Source organism: Gymnoscopelus braueri, assembly GCF_963280865.1.
Source record: "Gymnoscopelus braueri genome assembly, chromosome: 7".
In the NCBI taxonomy this organism is placed as follows: domain Eukaryota; kingdom Metazoa; phylum Chordata; class Actinopteri; order Myctophiformes; family Myctophidae; genus Gymnoscopelus; species Gymnoscopelus braueri.
In genome coordinates, this window is record NC_137608.1 from 20081744 (window position 1) to 20098953 (window position 17210).

General features: G+C 39.2%; 1 protein-coding gene across 1 annotated transcript; it reads right to left on the bottom strand.

The window, feature by feature from the left end:
• Positions 1-299: 299 nt before the first annotated feature.
• Positions 300-15271, bottom strand: mccc2 (methylcrotonyl-CoA carboxylase subunit 2). Its single transcript, XM_080433171.1, has 17 exons — positions 15066-15271; positions 12250-12316; positions 11747-11831; positions 11066-11167; positions 10129-10256; positions 9457-9569; positions 9027-9140; positions 8876-8940; positions 8338-8437; positions 7752-7847; positions 7529-7601; positions 6282-6358; positions 2906-2972; positions 2075-2231; positions 1821-1935; positions 1079-1164; positions 300-899 (listed from the first exon to the last, which is right to left on the bottom strand). Exons 1-17 carry the CDS (start codon positions 15213-15215, stop codon positions 782-784), a joined length of 1713 nt encoding a protein of 570 aa, XP_080289297.1. The 5' UTR covers positions 15216-15271; the 3' UTR covers positions 300-781.
• Positions 15272-17210: the final 1939 nt, after the last annotated feature.

The window sequence follows — 17210 nt, forward strand, 5'->3', positions numbered from 1 at the left end:
TTAAGTATAAAATAGGGCTCATGTAGTTAACTGATGGTGAGCTGAAGGGTTTTTTGGTGTGTGTCAGAGTTCAAATCAAGTTAATCGTATCTTGAGGACCACAACAATAAGCTCACCAGTGTGATGGAAACAAATACATTTGAAGTGGGGTTATTTAGTTAAATGCACTGAACACATAACTTCAGAAGTCTGTCTACAGTATTATTTCTTATACATTTTCTTCAGGGGTTTATTTATGGGAATAAACTGAAATGTTTCAATTATCTTACTGAAATATCACCCATCGCCCATAGACAGAAAATTATAGCTAAATAGCCCCCCCTTGTGATTTGTTTAGTATATAGTATACTGTATCAGTAAAGCATTTCCTCTATACAAAGTCATTCATTTATCCACTATCTCTTAACAGTAATAGTCCCATTCAAACATATTTTCTTAAGTTTCCAATTACCCAAATTTTAATATTGTTAACCACTTACAGTACACAAGCGTTAGGAAAAAGTAACGATTCTCAAAACAAAGGGTTAGAAAGGTGGAAAGTATTGCATTTACAATGAAAACACATAAGGCACAAGATAAAAGTTCAAATGTCCCATGACCACATTAGACACTAAATCCGAGGATGTACAACTGCCACTGCCTGTGCTTTTTCTTGTTTCATCTTCAAACCGTATTTACTAGTCTAGACAATCTCACCCCGCTAGGACTACTTTAGGTCAAAAAAGCAAAACTGTTGAAACGGAAAAACGCCTCTGGCCTTTTATATAAACCAACTGGAGCGTTACATCCTGAACACTCCAAAGCGCGTCCTCTTCGTTGGTGCATTTAGAGCGGCGCTGATGCTCAGTCCCAAAACCAGCCGCGTATCTGCAGGATCAATGATGCCATCATCCCAAAGTCTGTAAATGAGGAAAGATTACCTTATTAAATGCCATGTTATGCCTCACTCAGTGCGTACGTTATATGACTAATTGCATCATGGCAGTTTGATGATACCATATTTTAGTGTCCAGCTGCCTGAAATACAATTCATTATTTTCAAGTGGTCATAACTGTATGTGATGATGACCAAACCTACCTGGCACTCGAGTAGTATGGGCTGCCTTCCTCCTCAAAGCGTTGCACTATTGGAGCTTTCATGGCAGCCTCTTGCTCTGCTGTGAACTGGGAATAAATTGATAAAGAAGAACATTGCCAAGGTTGCCAAACAGTATTATGTTGATGAGTTTGGCTCACAGTCAGCCACATGCTAATGTGCTGTGAAATGACAACTGAAGGGCTGTAATGCAAGCTTGCAGGGACTAGGCCTCTTGTGCTCTTGAACTAACAGGTACAAGCTAGCTCTTGACTTGGATGCTCAGTTGGCGTCAGCAGTATGAGTCAACTGTGCTCAAGGAAGCCAATTATGGCACGTGGGTTTGCAACACACAAATCAACTCTATTTTGCCACAAAGTAGGGGTATGACACTGCGTCTCTTGGTGACGCGTTGCGATTGATCGATTGATTTTATTTGGCGACATAAAAATAGAGCACAAAAGCACTTTCCGACATTCAGTCAATGCATCATCGAGGACGAAAAGACAAAGCCCGAGGGCTTATTTCCATTGCGGTCCTCTTCAACAAAACGCATGACAACACAACAACAATACATAACAGTGAGCTTGCAGATCAGCAATTTTTGACGAAGATTTGACATGGCTGGAAAAAAAGAGGGGACAATGTCCCCTCCTCCTTGGGCACCCCAGTCAACAAAGTTCATAGGGTTTATGTGGTTAACTGTGAACAAGAAAATAACAGGAAAAACTTGTATTAAATGCACCTCTTTTCCCTCGCGTATTCTCTTATCCTTAGTGACGGTGGCGAGGACAGTGGCTGCCTGTTCACCGCCCATCACAGAGATTCTGGAATTCGGCCACATATACAGGAATCTGGGGCTGAGAAGGAGACAGGAGAAGCTGAACAATAAGCATTTACAACAAGAGGACAACTACAACTATGTTATTAGTGGCTAATAAAAAAGTAATTGATCAACGATTAACAATTAAGTACATTTTTATACAATTGCATTTTTACCTGTAGGCTCTGCCACACATGCCATAGTTTCCGGCGCCGTATGACCCTCCAATGATCACAGTAAACTTAGGTACGTTGGCACAGGCAACTGCAGTGACCATCTTGGCTCCATCCTTAGCAATTCCTCCAGCTTCATACTCCCGGCCCACCATGAATCCTAAAGGGTGATTTATACTTTAGTTGGGCGCCGGCGTTGCACACTGAAAATAGCCGATCTACAAGCTCACAGCGTGTCACAGCGCGGCACGTTGCGAGCTTGTAGATCTGCTATTTTCGGTGTGTGACACCGGCACACAATATAATAAATATAACGTGATATTTTAGAGGCCTGTAAATGCATATGCACGCATTTCATGGTGGTACGTAGGCACAGTACACTGTCATGCGTTTCATTTTATGCACATCATGATTATATTAAGACAAACTTTCTATGTGAAGCAAAAAGTTAAGGGAAAAACTAGGAAGCTGGAGAATTGCAAATCATATTATTTTGCTCTGCAAATATAATGACATTAAGAATATTAATATCATGTAAATTGAGTTCTGAAGGGGATTGTCTCTTTGCATTCATTAAGTAAAAACCCATATGAATTACAATATTTGTGTGGGGTGCTTCAAGTCCTCGAAAATGCTTAAATATTGATATGGTGTTTTCACCCTTCTGTAACTTCTTGAATTATGAATAATATCCTCGATGTTGCCTGAATCTCCCCATTATATACAGAGTGGGAGGCAGCCACGTTAGTGCAAAAGTGATATTGAGACAATTGACAAAAACTCAAGTTATATTACTACAATATTAGTATTACATTTCTTCCCGGCCCAACTTACCGGTTATATTTTGGAGAAAGATCAGTGGAATGTTTCGTTGACAACACAGCTCAATGAAATGTGTAGCCTGCAAAAGAATTATAACTTAATATGATATTGCCCACATGGGGGGGAAAAAAACGGTCACTAACTTAAAATATAGAGATGTAATGTACTTAGATCATTTTCTCTGAAACACGAGAACAGCGTATTGAATATTAAAGCACCATATTGGTGTCAATACATGTCATTGACTATTCACATGTTTGGCCATACATTATATCATAATCATGGGACATTTCCCTGTTAATGGCCATATTTACAAATGTTCTCTCTCTCTTAAACGTATCAAACTTACCTTAATATATTTGAGTCAATGTTGGCTAAACATCACTGCGCCGTTAAGAAGTCATGTTTGAATTGCATTCGATAACAGACTTCTCATATAAAGCTGCACTTAGTCAGCAGACTACACCTACCTACTGTAGTCAGCAGTAATGTCAAGTGAGTGAGTCGTAGTGAATGGGTTGAACATGCCAGACTGCTGGTAAGATTCTTAGTTAAAAACCATAGTGTTCCTATTCTGGGGTGAATATTTGACAGAAATAGCACGTCTACAAGTTCACAACGTTGTGAGCTGGTAAATCTGTCATTTCCGGCGAAGATATTTTGTGTAGAGGGCAAAGAGGAGGGAGGAAAAGTATAGACCCGTTTAGGACTACGGTCAATGAAGTAAATTATATAGGGTTTAAGTGGATAATGCAAGTCATAGGCGAGTCACGCGTCCACATAATGCAACGACACTTAACTCATTCAGTGCCCGGCTTATTTATGGAAGTTTGGCTCTGAGTGCCAGAGCCAAAATTAATTGTAAAAAAAAAAAGTGCTTAGGAGCCGAGATACAGCCTTTTTCAGTAAGAAGTTAAACAACGAGTGAATGGAGCAGAATATTTTCAAATCATGATATCTTGGGTTCTGAACTAGGTTTTTTTTGGACGTCTTAGACATCCAGTGGCACTCAGGGCTTAAAGGAGTAGTTCACCCAAAAAATGACTTATTTTCTATCAATTGCACACCCCATGAAGCCTTGAATCCATGGATTTATTTGTGTTTTTGTCGCATTCCTAAGCTAATAATTTGATTCCTGTCTCCTACCGGCTAATGTATCCGGTAGGAGACACAAAGTAGATTATTTGTGTCTCCTACCGGAAATACACCCGGGAATCAAATTATTGGCTTAGGAATGCGACAAAAAACAAAATAAATCCATGTATTCAAGGCTTCATGGGGTGTGCAATTGATAGAAAATAAATATTTTTTTGGGTGAACTCCTCCTTTAAGTTAAAACGGACGTCTTATACGTCAAGTGGCATTGAATGAGTTAAAGGATGACTTCACCCATTTTCAACCCATCTTCATATAATTTGTCCTCACTAATGCTCATAATAATATGGTACCATTTTTGTCTACTTGGTCTGTGTCTCGGCAGAGAGCTGTGGACAGTTCAGAAACCCGCCTACCACTGACATCATCGATAGGGAATACAAGTCAATAGAAACTGCAGGCTTTCTATTCCTGGACAGTTAACATGCTATAATAGATGCTACTGTACTCACATTAATACAAATAAATGAATTGGAAATCTTGTTCGAAAAAAAAAAAACGCCCAACGGTGATGTCACTGGTAGGCGGGTTTCTGTACTGTCCACAGCCCTCCTCTGAGACACAGAATGAGTAGACAAAAATGGTACCATATTATAATGGGCATTAGTGAGGACCATTTATATGAAGATGTGTAAAGTCTAGAGTCGTCCTTTAACTGCGTAAATGTAGGGTCTTCGGTCTACTCTGTACCATTCACCCCTGAGGGGATTCATTATTTGGGAATATACTGTATATGGGCTATAGGCTGTGAGTTGAGTGTAAAACAGTCACAACATAAATAACATCTTTGTCATGTTTAACAAACCATGTGTGCTAAGTGAATATGGGGGAGGGGGGGGGGGCATTTATCCTCTAAAAGAAACACTCCCATCAGTATATAGAACGAGGTGATTACTCAGAATGGCTTTGTATTGATTGGTACAGTATTTACCTTAAAGGGCCCTCTTAAAGGGATGAGTGGTCTTAAACCATGCCAAGAAAATGCACCCAACCCATAACAGAAGCCTTAGTCCTTAAGAAACAAGCACAATTGTCTGTGCACAGTAGATGATCTACTTTCGATATACTTTGTAGCACTCAATTACTCAGGTGTGTGTATTCATTATTCTGACAGCTACCTGGAAAGGCCCCCTATAGTTAATAGGATTGAATGCATCACTTTGCCAAATATAAGCAATAGGTGCAAACATTTGTCGCCGCTTGATACATCACCGTATTGTTTGCAAGTTTGTAAATGCCACATGTTGAAAAAAAATTCTATCTTGCTCTCTAATGGGATCATAATAGTTTTATCTGATATATAATATCTTGTGGGATGTTAAGATTCCAATAATTTGGTGGTTGGATAAAATGCTAGGCTTTTCTCTGGTGATGACTGGTCTGTGTTTAGAAAAACAGGCAATGTAATGACTTCTGTTGATTACATTGATTGAGTATTTGCACTTCAGTGTCTTAAGTACCTGAGGTGTAATGTCGGTGGCCATTTAATAGTACTAAATAGTACTAACTAACTAACCTTGCATCATAATAATATTATATTTAAAAATTATGGGCAAAGGCTTAAAGAAATCTCCAAAATAAAGTCCTTATAGTACAGAGATGGGCCACATGGCACGGGAACCATTGGTTCCCAAGGCTACTTACTTACAGTACAGTGAGAACAGACTGATGACTGAATATGCCTTCATGAATCAAAAATTAAATAACACAAACTAGTCAGTCAAAAGACAGCAGCTTCTTCAATAGTCAAACATTAAACCCTTTCATGACCTCGACATCTTGTGAAGACTCAGTGTCATGTAGCTAGACACCACAAGTCTCAATAAACACCAATGCCTGCTCATATTTTTTGTGTTGCCAAATTTTGACCAAATTGACTAAAACTACACAACTACAATTGTCTGTGTACATTTATGTTGCTTTATGTAGTTTACTTTGTAAGTACTGTACATTCAGTTAGTTTTCTTTTATAGTTTTTTTTCCCACACCAGCTTGACTTTTTAGTTTAGTTTTAGTTATAACATTGGTCACGGGGGCCTGCAGTCTTTCTATGAAGACATTTCTGAAAGCACCATGTCTAGACATCAGCTCCCCATCCACCCAGCTCTCTCCACAAAATAACGACTACATCTGAGAAAATAACCATTTTCGAAAACAATAGCAGGGGCATATAGTATTCTACAAAGGACTGTTTCAGCTACCTGCAGATACAAAGGGTACTTTGATGCTTTACCTTTTTTGCAGACTCTGAAAACAACACTCCATTGTTGCCAATGATTCCAACAGGGTAACCGAATATTCTTGAAAAACCTGAACACACAAACACACATATAGTAGATGTCCAAAGGTGTTAACCACATGAACCCTAGCGTCCCTATTCTGGGCATGTCATAATAGGCGAACATTCGACAGAAGTACGGTACAGGGGTGTAGGTTAACATTCAGCGAAAATAACACATCTACAAGCTGTTGTAGATCTGATATTTTCAGTAAAGAGAGGAAAAAAGGAGCAGGACAAGTATAGGTCCCGGGGGGGGGGGGGGACCTATAGACTCGAATAACAGAGTGGCCTCCCTGTCAAATCTTCACATATTGATATTACCGTTACGGTTTGTGAAGTTTGCAAAACAAGCTGGGCTAGAGCTGTAGAGCACAAATCTCATCTGTGTGGCGCATGTGATGACATTGTTTTGGCGTTGTGCACGTGATATGGAACAGCACAGGACAATGGTGGGGAAAGGCTATGATAAGGGATGCTGAGATCGTTAATGACTCGTTAATGAATGGTGTTTTGAAGACATTTTTAAAAGGTGAAAAGTCTAGTTGGGCAGAAATGGACATTGTCTATATGGGGAATTGCGTCATGAACCAAGGAATCCAGGGGAAAATACATTTTGAGTCTGCGACCTACGGTTCAAGAGTTATTGGACAAAAGGTAATGTGGGCTCTTATAGGGTAGTGATGAGGCCAATTTGACAGATTTTCAGGGATTGAGTTCCTTGGCCTACTATTGGTCATAAGAAATGTGTTGCTGATTGTTCAGTAGTTTGTGAGATTAGCCATGGACACACACAGACAGACAAACATGTGTGCTAAAACAATATCTCTGGCCCTGCCCGACAAAAATCACAATGAGGTATTCAGTGGAGAAACTGCACTATACAAGAAAACTAAGGATAACACTGTCCATGCATTAACAAACTGGCTGCTTGTGGGCACAAAACTGCTTCAGAAGAAGAACAATGTAAGTTTTTACATGCATAGGTTATCAACTATGAACCAACTTTCATACTTCATGAGTTTCTTTCACTTCACCAGACATTTCCTGATGGTTCAGACTGTTCATGCGGGATTTGTTTATGGCCAGAGGTGGTCCTGTTGCTGCTATTGGTGTGCTTTTGAGGGGACAGACATACAAAAATAATGCTTACATACAGACAAACAAACCATGCTCTACAAGTAAAGCATTATTTCACACACCTGTGACCAGTGTATCGCCGTAAAAAGCCTTGAACTCGTCAAATTTACTGCCGTCCACAATTCTGGCAATGACCTGCAAACAAATAACCAAAAGACTACACATGACAAATAAAACAAAACAGGAGACATAGTTTTGTGCACACAGACACACAGACTTTTCTCCCTTTACTCATTTGCTGTCTTGCAAAACGATCTATTAAAAAAACATTGGTCAATACAGTACCTCTCTGCAATCGAAGTTGCGTTTCAAGTTATCTCCAACTATGCCATAGAGCTCATCTGACGGATAGAGAGGAGGTTCTGTAGGTTCTGTGGTAACCTGGAATACAGTATACAGCACAAATACCAATTCAAGAAAAGTTGGATCGAGGAACTGAAGGACATTTCCCAACAATGTTCACTAGCTCAAACTACCCTGCCAATGCTGGTGCCATTTGCCAAAGTACTGTAATTAAGTGAAACTCAGTAGGTCAATCGGTACAGTTTCACCATTCATTAATCATATCCATAAATAATGATCAGCTTCCTGCTACAATAAGAATAATAGATGGTATAATAACACACAATGCATTTCTGTTTTCCAATATAACCATCTTATCAAAAAGTGCAATGACATTCTAAAGTGTGCAATGACATTTTTCAGTAGTGAAGTCAGATGGAGCTGCTATCAGCCATTTTATTTGTTTTGAGCAATATGTCTGGAGCAGTGACCTTGTATGTGTCAACATTAAGTTGTCAGTGTTACTGTGCATAACTTGATGTGCAATAGAAAGCAAATAAAACACTTTTAGCTGTATCGTTAGACTTGCCTCAATATTCTTCCTGTAGTTCAGGTTTCGCACTGCTTTTCTTGCCAAATGGAGGGCATGGTTATCATCTAAAGCATAGTGGTCTGTCACACCAGACTTCCTGCAAAATAACACATCCATTTCTGATTAAATGGCTACATGACGCAAGAATAAATGTGTTACACTAAAGACATAAAATTATAGTGCTTGACTTTGTTCACAGCAGGAGCTGTACAGTATGAACTCATTTTTAGTCTCACGAGTGTCAGGCTTTAATGATCATGGCAGTGTTGTCTGCCTGTCCCAACACTTTGTACCCAAAAACCTCGCTCAAAACTACTGGTTGGATTGCCACAGAATTTTCGGTGCACCGCCCTGAGAGGATGTTGCTTTGTCACTGCTAGTTTGAACGCAGCATTAGTCTTCTTCTAGTAAGTATAGCCCAGTATAGTTGGACATCTTTCAGATGTCCAACTCTTAGTCCAACCACTGTTTGTGTGAATGAAGACGAAGTCAAACTGACATGAGATGGGATGAAGGCTACAGTATTATTGCGTACTTGCAGTGAAGATCTGCACCACCCAGGTCCTCGGCAGACACCTCCTCACCAGTTGCAGCTTTGACCTGTCGCAAACAATAAATAATACTCAACTACCTGGAGACAGGATTCCACCAACCATAGCACTCTTTGTCATTTATATGAATCCTACCAAGGGTGGTCCTCCGAGGAAAATAGTCCCTTGTTTCCTCACGATGATGCTCTCATCTGACATGGCAGGAACGTACGCCCCTCCAGCAGTACAGGATCCCATCACAACTGCTATCTAAAGCAGTGAAGACAAAGAGAAAGCAATTGCAGGGGATAGAGAGGTTTTCATTGAGCTTCAAACAATAAAAACGTCCTGTTGACAGTAGATGGTCGAGCCAGTAGAACAGTCACTGTTCATTTATCCATTTGTAACTCGCAGAATATATAAATGTAACCAAATGGACCCTTACGAGTCCTTTTGGTTACATCTGTACACTCTCTAATTAAATGAATGCTGAGGATTTTACTGTGTGGGTTCATTAATTCTGGTCACATTCACCCCTAACATTGTTAGTGTGCCAAAAATACATGAAGCTGATTTTCCATTTTACCTGTGGTATCCCCTCTGATGAGAGTCTTGCCTGGTTGTAGAAAATCCTTCCAAAATGTTCTCTGTCTGGAAACACATCTGCCTGTCTGGGTAAGTTTGCCCCACCGGAATCCACTAAAGGAGTCAGGAGGAACATTTTGAAAACCTGTCAAATTACAGTACACCTGGTCCCAACCTGTATTTTTGGCATTTCAAACTGCCAAAGTGCTGCTGAAGTGCTGATACCCTTGGGCAGGGCATTTTTGATCGTTCAAAGGTTGATACTAGAGAACAAAATGCTGGAACCACCAGACGCCCTTGGATTTTGGAACAACTTAATATTTGCCGGAGGAGACGGCACTAACCATGGCAGTGAGAAAATCTCTACCCAGGTTCCTGGAGTTGTTTCTATGTAACATTCATGACTCATCATCTCTTTTATGTTTTTCTTTGACATTTTATGTCCAAAATCTAAACAAGAGGAGCTGGGCAGAGAGGTCAAACAGGATGGCTGATCAAACTGTAATTAAAAGCTCAGTCATTCATCCATCCATTACCATTCTAAGAAGATCTTTTTGATCTCTCTGCTAGGAAACTAGGCTGGTCTTTGAAGATAAACAGCAAAACATCTATGAATGTCATCGCACCATTTCAGTCAGGTATTAACGATTTGTCCAGAATATGAGTAACTTACCCAAGTATATGCATGGCATGTGGTTTTCTTTTGCTATTTCTTGTGCACGAAGGTGTTTCTTCACTGTAACTGGATAGTATGTTCCCCCTTTAACGGTGGCATCATTTGCGACAATGACGCATTCTACCCTGTAAGAGAAGGGTAGATGGTGATGTAAAACTTAAGAGACTGGTTGCACATGAAGCAATGATGTTGCTTCAAAAAAATAGCCTGGAAAAAACAAGAAACCAAAATAAAATGAGGAGATAAAGTCAATAGATGACCCAATCTATCTATCATACACACGCACACTTGCTCTGACGAGTTGGCCCATGAGCCCAGGTATTGGACAATTGATTCTTTCAGCACTGAAAGTGCTTAAATTATATAGATATATATATATTATAGAGGTGGATGATTCGGGAAGATGTTGCAGGTGATAGATAACCTCAGCTTTCTTGGCATTTAGCCCAAGATCCACTATGGTGTAGACTAATGGGGATCCTTAATAAACCACCCTTGGCACACTCCGTCTCCACTCCAGTCAGGAGCAACTTTGCCTGCTCGGCATGGTTATATATCAAATACATACATATACAGTACATATACATCATCATATACATATGATCAGGCTTGTTGTTTTTCATCAGAGCAAAGTTTCAGATCTCCAGGATGATGTCATCAAGATAGCAATTCTTAAAAAGACTGCTGGGGTACCTCGGCACTTTCACCTTGCTTCAGAGTGGGTTTCACATCCATCCTATCAACTCGTAAACTTTCATTGGTTCAAGTGCAACAACAACCTACAATAAACCAGTCCAATTTTATAAACAACGTGGCATGTGAATTTGTCAAACTGAAAAAGTTCATTCTGGAACTCGCTATCCAAGTCAGGTCATTACTTTCACTTCTTTGAGGGTGGATGAAATAAATGAAAAATTACCATAATACTACTCACCCTGAAACTCGCCCGATTCCAGTAATTATACCCCCTGCTGGTACTTCCTCTTTTCCATACAACTCGTATGCTGCAAATTGGGAGAATTCCAAAAAAGGGGTCCTGGAAAAAAAGAAATTGCAGCATAATAATAGTCAAATTACCGTGTGAACTAAAAGTATACTTTTCAGCCAAAGATTTTGAACATTTGAACATTGGAAAGAGTGCCAGGATCAAATCTATGAAAGAAAATGGTAATGGCGAGCCAGTTGCCAGTATACACAATACCAGCACAATATTCAGCATTTATACATTTTTATAAGAGAAGGCATTGTGCCCGACTTGCATTACCCCAAGTAGTAGTTACAGTATAAGTCTATATATTGTGAGTCTCTCCCAAAGCTGACATCAATCAAGGGAACTAAAGCTCTGCCATCAAGTGACACTTACTGGGAATTACACCACTAGAAAGTGACCACTGGAGGTGTTTTTCTTTTGGCAATAGCTCTTCCATTTAGTCAATCACTTTAAATTTAGTACTGTATCAATCTAAGTCCTTTTCAAACTGGCAAGAACAATGGTGAAATAAATGACATCAAACTACTGTTTGCCACCACATTTATACTCTTGCTCCAGTGAAAAAAAGAAAGCATCATATTTGTTTATAATAATAAAGTAAGGATGTGGATTATAGTACTGTACCCTGGATCCAGAAGTCTGTCAACGCGCTCTCTCGGCAAGAGCTTTCCACGAGAGGTATGAAGTTTCCTGGCTTTTTCTCCACCACCTGTAGTAATAAAAATAAATAAAAGGCTATCTTCACACATCACAGTATGTGCTATCTGACAGGGGTTTTCTTCATTTTAACACATTCTTGTTTATTGCAATGAACAAGCAGATTAAAATGTTTTGTCAGTTCTAGTTTTCATTATTATGTTTTAGTTTTAGTTCATTATAATAACCGCACAGTAAACAGCACAGTACAGGAAGGGATCACAAAGGAGTTCCAATGGGATAGCTGGGTGTTAGGTGTGCTTTTGATATTGGGAGGTCCTGTTTCATTGACTTACTTTAGCTAATCAATGAATTTGAACTAGCAACATACTGGACTTGGAATCAGTTCTTTAACTATTAGGCTACTGCCTACTATACTGAATACTAAATGCAAGAGAGATTTTACACTTTCTTCGTCAGTCAATACTCACCCAATTTAACCTTCTCTGTTCGGCTTTTCAGTTCATCAACCAGAACTTGCATTCGCTCATAGTTTTCCTGGAAAAGGAATGCATTAAATAATTTTTCGGTTTGCTGTGAACCAGTCACAGTAAACACTTTTGGCGTTATGTTAAAGCTGCAATCCATAACTTTCATGTCCTACCCAGGAATCAAAGCCAGGTCCCCGCGTGAGCACCAACAGTTTTACTGTTGAGCTATACGGGAGAGCGTGCTTGGGAAGGCGAGTTATTTCCATATGAATTGCATGCAATACCTTTTTTCAACAAATAGTGGTCCTACCCAATCACATGATCTACATTTCTCAATTGGAAGAATAGCGAGATCACCTAAATTGTGTTTGTAATGAATCAGTTAAATCCTCAATGTCAGATGCATTATCATGCAGAATATTCAGAATGATAGAATAATAAGATTCCATGAATAATAGTAGGATGTTGTCCTCTAGCTGCAGAGAATAATTAACTATAATGAGTTTCAGTATCCTGATGCTCTGATGAGCTTCTCTGTGATTAGCCCTGGTCCAGAGCGTTAGTGAGTTCTCTCTAACGCCCTGCCAGGCGTTATAATATGTCCGCAAGATGGAAATTATTTTATTTACTCCACTGTGCCCTCTACAGATCTGGTCAATGGTAATTTATGGAGTGGAGGAAATAAAATAATTTCCGTCTCGGACATATTATTTTTTCTGCCCAAAAGGTGTATTTTACAGAGAAGGTGGGGTGCTGAGAGGCTTCTCAACTCTGAGAATAGACTTTCAACAACACAAAACAACCTTTATTTCGATGATTAGCGAAGTGGTTTTGTTTATTGTTACTACATTTAGAGCCCTCGCAGGGCAGTGGAATTGTCTATGAGCAGCCCTGCCAGGCGCTGGCAGGGCTACTCTGTGATATACGACGATAATCTTACTTGGCTATTTCTCTGGTTCTAACTACTTCTATATATATATGCCTTCATGTCAAGGTTCAGTATGTATACATAAAGATATGACGTCATGCTGTGACGTCACGCTGGCGTTGTGCCAGATTAGGTGGTGATCTCATGCTAGATGTCATATCCTTTGTAACAGTGTTACTTATATTGTATTATTACTGTAAGCAAGGAAATACTTTGTTTTGTTACTTTAGGGACAATTTATTTATGTATTTATTATGTAACCATTCAACTTTAATCATCCTGTCGGGGGTTATTTCTCAACAACGACCTTTGACAGTTCTCCTCAATAAACAATGACAGTATATTTATCTGAAAACATCTATGCCAATAGTTCAATCTACTTCATTGACCACTTCAAGTACCACAGAGCTTCAATCTACCAAGGTTGTGGGTAGTGCTGCACAATTAATCGAAAAAAGATCGTGATCTCGATTCAGACACCTATGCAATCTCGATTTTAAATTATGGCAATTTATTTTTCAATTAAAAAAAATTGCTTTGCTTAATATTTTTATATTTACAAGAGAATTGTGTGAGAATCGTGTGAGAATCGTGATCTCAATTAGTTAGTAACTTACTGTTACTAGCTGATTTATGCCATTCTGTATCAAACTGAGTGCATCAGTGTCTCACAATCTGACACAAAATTACTGCTTTGAGAGAAGCCTACATTATGATGATTACCTTTTTTTAAATCATTGGGTATTATTACTATCAACAATAAATAAATAACGGAGTGAAGACTGCCTAAAGTTTTAGTATTTTGTTAAAACTGACATAAGAGGGAACTTTCAAATCAATGTTTGGATATACTTCTGTATAGATAAATTAGACCATTATTGATGGAGGGTGGGAAAACTTGCCAAAACAGTATGTATTGTAATAGATCCTTTTTATATTGAGATGCTTTTCTTTCTTTTCTTCAAAAGTAGGGAATAGGGTCACTCTCTGACCCAAGGCTATAACATAAGTTCCTGTGGTATACAGTACACACACACACACACACAGACGTTTAAACTTCTTCAACATTTGTGGGATCTAATGAACTGTATTGGGAATTTGCTAAAAGAAAAAAAAATGGTGTGGCAAATCTCTCCCAAAGCAAATCAAGAGAAAAGCTCCATGACTGTAGTGCCATCTAGCGAAATTACTGGGAGTTACACCACACTGTCAGTGAAGAAGTGTAAACATGACTCCTGGACTTTTCTTCTCTCTTGGAACTACAACAGTAGCTCTTTCATTTAGTGTGTACAGTAGCTCTTTAAATGTAAAGGCTGTACTGCGCTAAAGAACACCGTCATAACATAACAGCTCCATACACCCACTTCAGTGGAACCTCACAGTTAACTTTCTGGTTTAAGAGTATACGAGTAATTTTATACAAATGACAGTAGAACTATTCTGTTGCCAACATTGTTATTGTTGCACTAACTTGGTTACACGCGCATATGAAGCCATTAGCATTGGATTAAGACTGTCATAGATGTATTTGATCAATTTTGATATTTGCATATCACAGGTACGAAAGTAAAAGTCATACTCGATCAAATATACATCCATGATAAGTCTTGATCCAAGGCTATGATGCTATAGACCTTGACCATGCAGAGAGCCAGGCAGCTCAAGGTTTTGACCTCCATTAGAAAGCTCGCTGGGTTCTCTGTTGAACAGAGCCTGGTAGACAAGTCATTACTAGAGAACGTACAGTAGTCTCTTTCTGGGGTAGGTAACATACTGTAATGTGACGTTACGTAAAACGCATCCTATAAAAGAACTCTTCAGCTGCAGGCAGAACGAGTACATTTGAGAGCTAACTAAACATTAGCTGCAGTCAGACTTAAAAACCCACCTGGTACTCTGAGGACTGGGTGTCAGGCTGAGAGCCCAGTCTGGCCACACTGTCTGCATAGTAAGGTCTGGCGTTGGCCACGGCGACACTCCTGTACCGAAGCAGCCACGGCCGGCCGGCCTGCAGAAGCATTCTGGTGCTCGCTGCCATTATTTACTTCACCGAGGCAGCAGGTAGCATTGAGCTATGTAGCTCCAACTGACTGTTTCCTTTCCTCCAGGCTCGGCTCTTCTTCTAGCTGTGTTTAATAAAAGATGGTACACACCGCCACCTACTGTCTGCAGAGAAATAGGCGCCATGGCTGCTCAGGACCAGTCCAGTGAATGGAAAAGGTCTAGTAGTGGGTCAGGGAATCATTGCACCTACCAAAGTGTTGTGTGTAGAATAGATTGATGGTGGCCCACCACAGTATTGATTTAGATGCACAATATAGCTCCTTGTTATCAGGTCACAAATTATGACATTTCAACAGAATACATACTAGGGACTTTATTGTCACAGTCATCATTTACCTGCTATTCACAGACTTGCCACAGATACACAAACAGTTCAGAAGTATTTCAAGGTCTACAGTACTCTGCCCTCACCACTGCATAGGGCATTTGATTTACCCTACAATATTGTACATGGACAGATTATGGACCGGGCCAATGGGGACAGTGACCAGGAGCCATGAGGCCCGTTGACAATGTACTTACTTAAAGCTTACTTTACTTTATTGAATATATATTTAATATAGGTTCACTCTCAAATATGTGGCCCCAGCCAGGCCAGCCTACAGTGCAAGTCCCCACCTAGGCCCCATCTGACTTATGGGACTAATGTAAAGAGCTTACAAGTATTAGATTTTTTGGTTGTTTAATGCAAATAAATATGCGAATACTGTAGGATATAGCCTGTAAATCCTTTATGATAAAATGTTTAAGGTGCTTTCTTTTACCCACACATCCCTTACAACTCGAGTAGTGTTTGTGTGCCCACCCAACTGTCCGTTCTGAGCACAGATGTTTAGTGTTTGGCCCGAGTTTGAATGGAACCCCCTGAACTTTACATGGAAGGGATGCCATTATGCTATCCATTGAACTGCAATGATAAGAATTGATGAAATGAAAAGCACGTCTGGATGTGTATGGTATTCTTGCTGTAGCATGTGACACGTCATGCCACAAGGCTCCCTGAGTAGTAACAATGGAATTACTAGCATAGAATGTATATGCTTAATATACCATGGAAAGTCTGGCGATGTGCATTTCAGTGAAGTGGCTATTATACACACTGCATATTTCATTAATCCATGGTGGTTTTGCATGAATCATCTTATAAAAATGGGTCACATTTACAGTACATTCTCACAAAAAACATGTCTAAATCAGACACCAATGAGACAAATGTGAGTCCTGAACTCAGATTTTATACATGTAAATAACCTCAATAAAACAATAAATCAAGAATTGATGGAATGAACAAAATAAAAAGTAGAGGAATACACTGGACAATGTGAGAAGGAATCAAGCATGATAATTAATACACATTGTTTGGATGAATCCTCCTGGTGAAGAAACTATAGGCTCGCTAGAGAATAAGCTAATTTTCTTAAATGTTAAATTAAAGTAAACACATTCTATTCTATTAAACATTACACAGATATAGTGGCGCTAACGTTTAATCTACTGTACTAAAAATTTATTGAAACCAAAGATTGTCAATTAGATTATAACCACAATGTTATGTTTTTTTTTATTTTTTTACTTTGTTTATTGGGTTTTTCACAGCAGGATTCAGCATTAAATGCAAATGATCAGGTGTGTAAAAAAGCTCCTTAGTGCAACCAATAAAATACAAAAGTTCAATAATCACATTGAATTATCACCCCAAGACATAAAGGACAGGTACAAAAATAAAATAAAATAAAAAATTATATAAAAATATATACATATACAAATTATATAAAGCAAACAGACCGAACAAGACAAAAACAAAACTAGAACAGACACATCAGTCAAACAATACATATCAATGTCACGTCTAAAATCCACTATACAGCACAACACCCCCGCCACAGCAAACCCATCATATCAATGATCCACCAGACCTCACGTATCCGTATCCCCGATCAGAGATGGATTCAAATACCGGACAAATTGA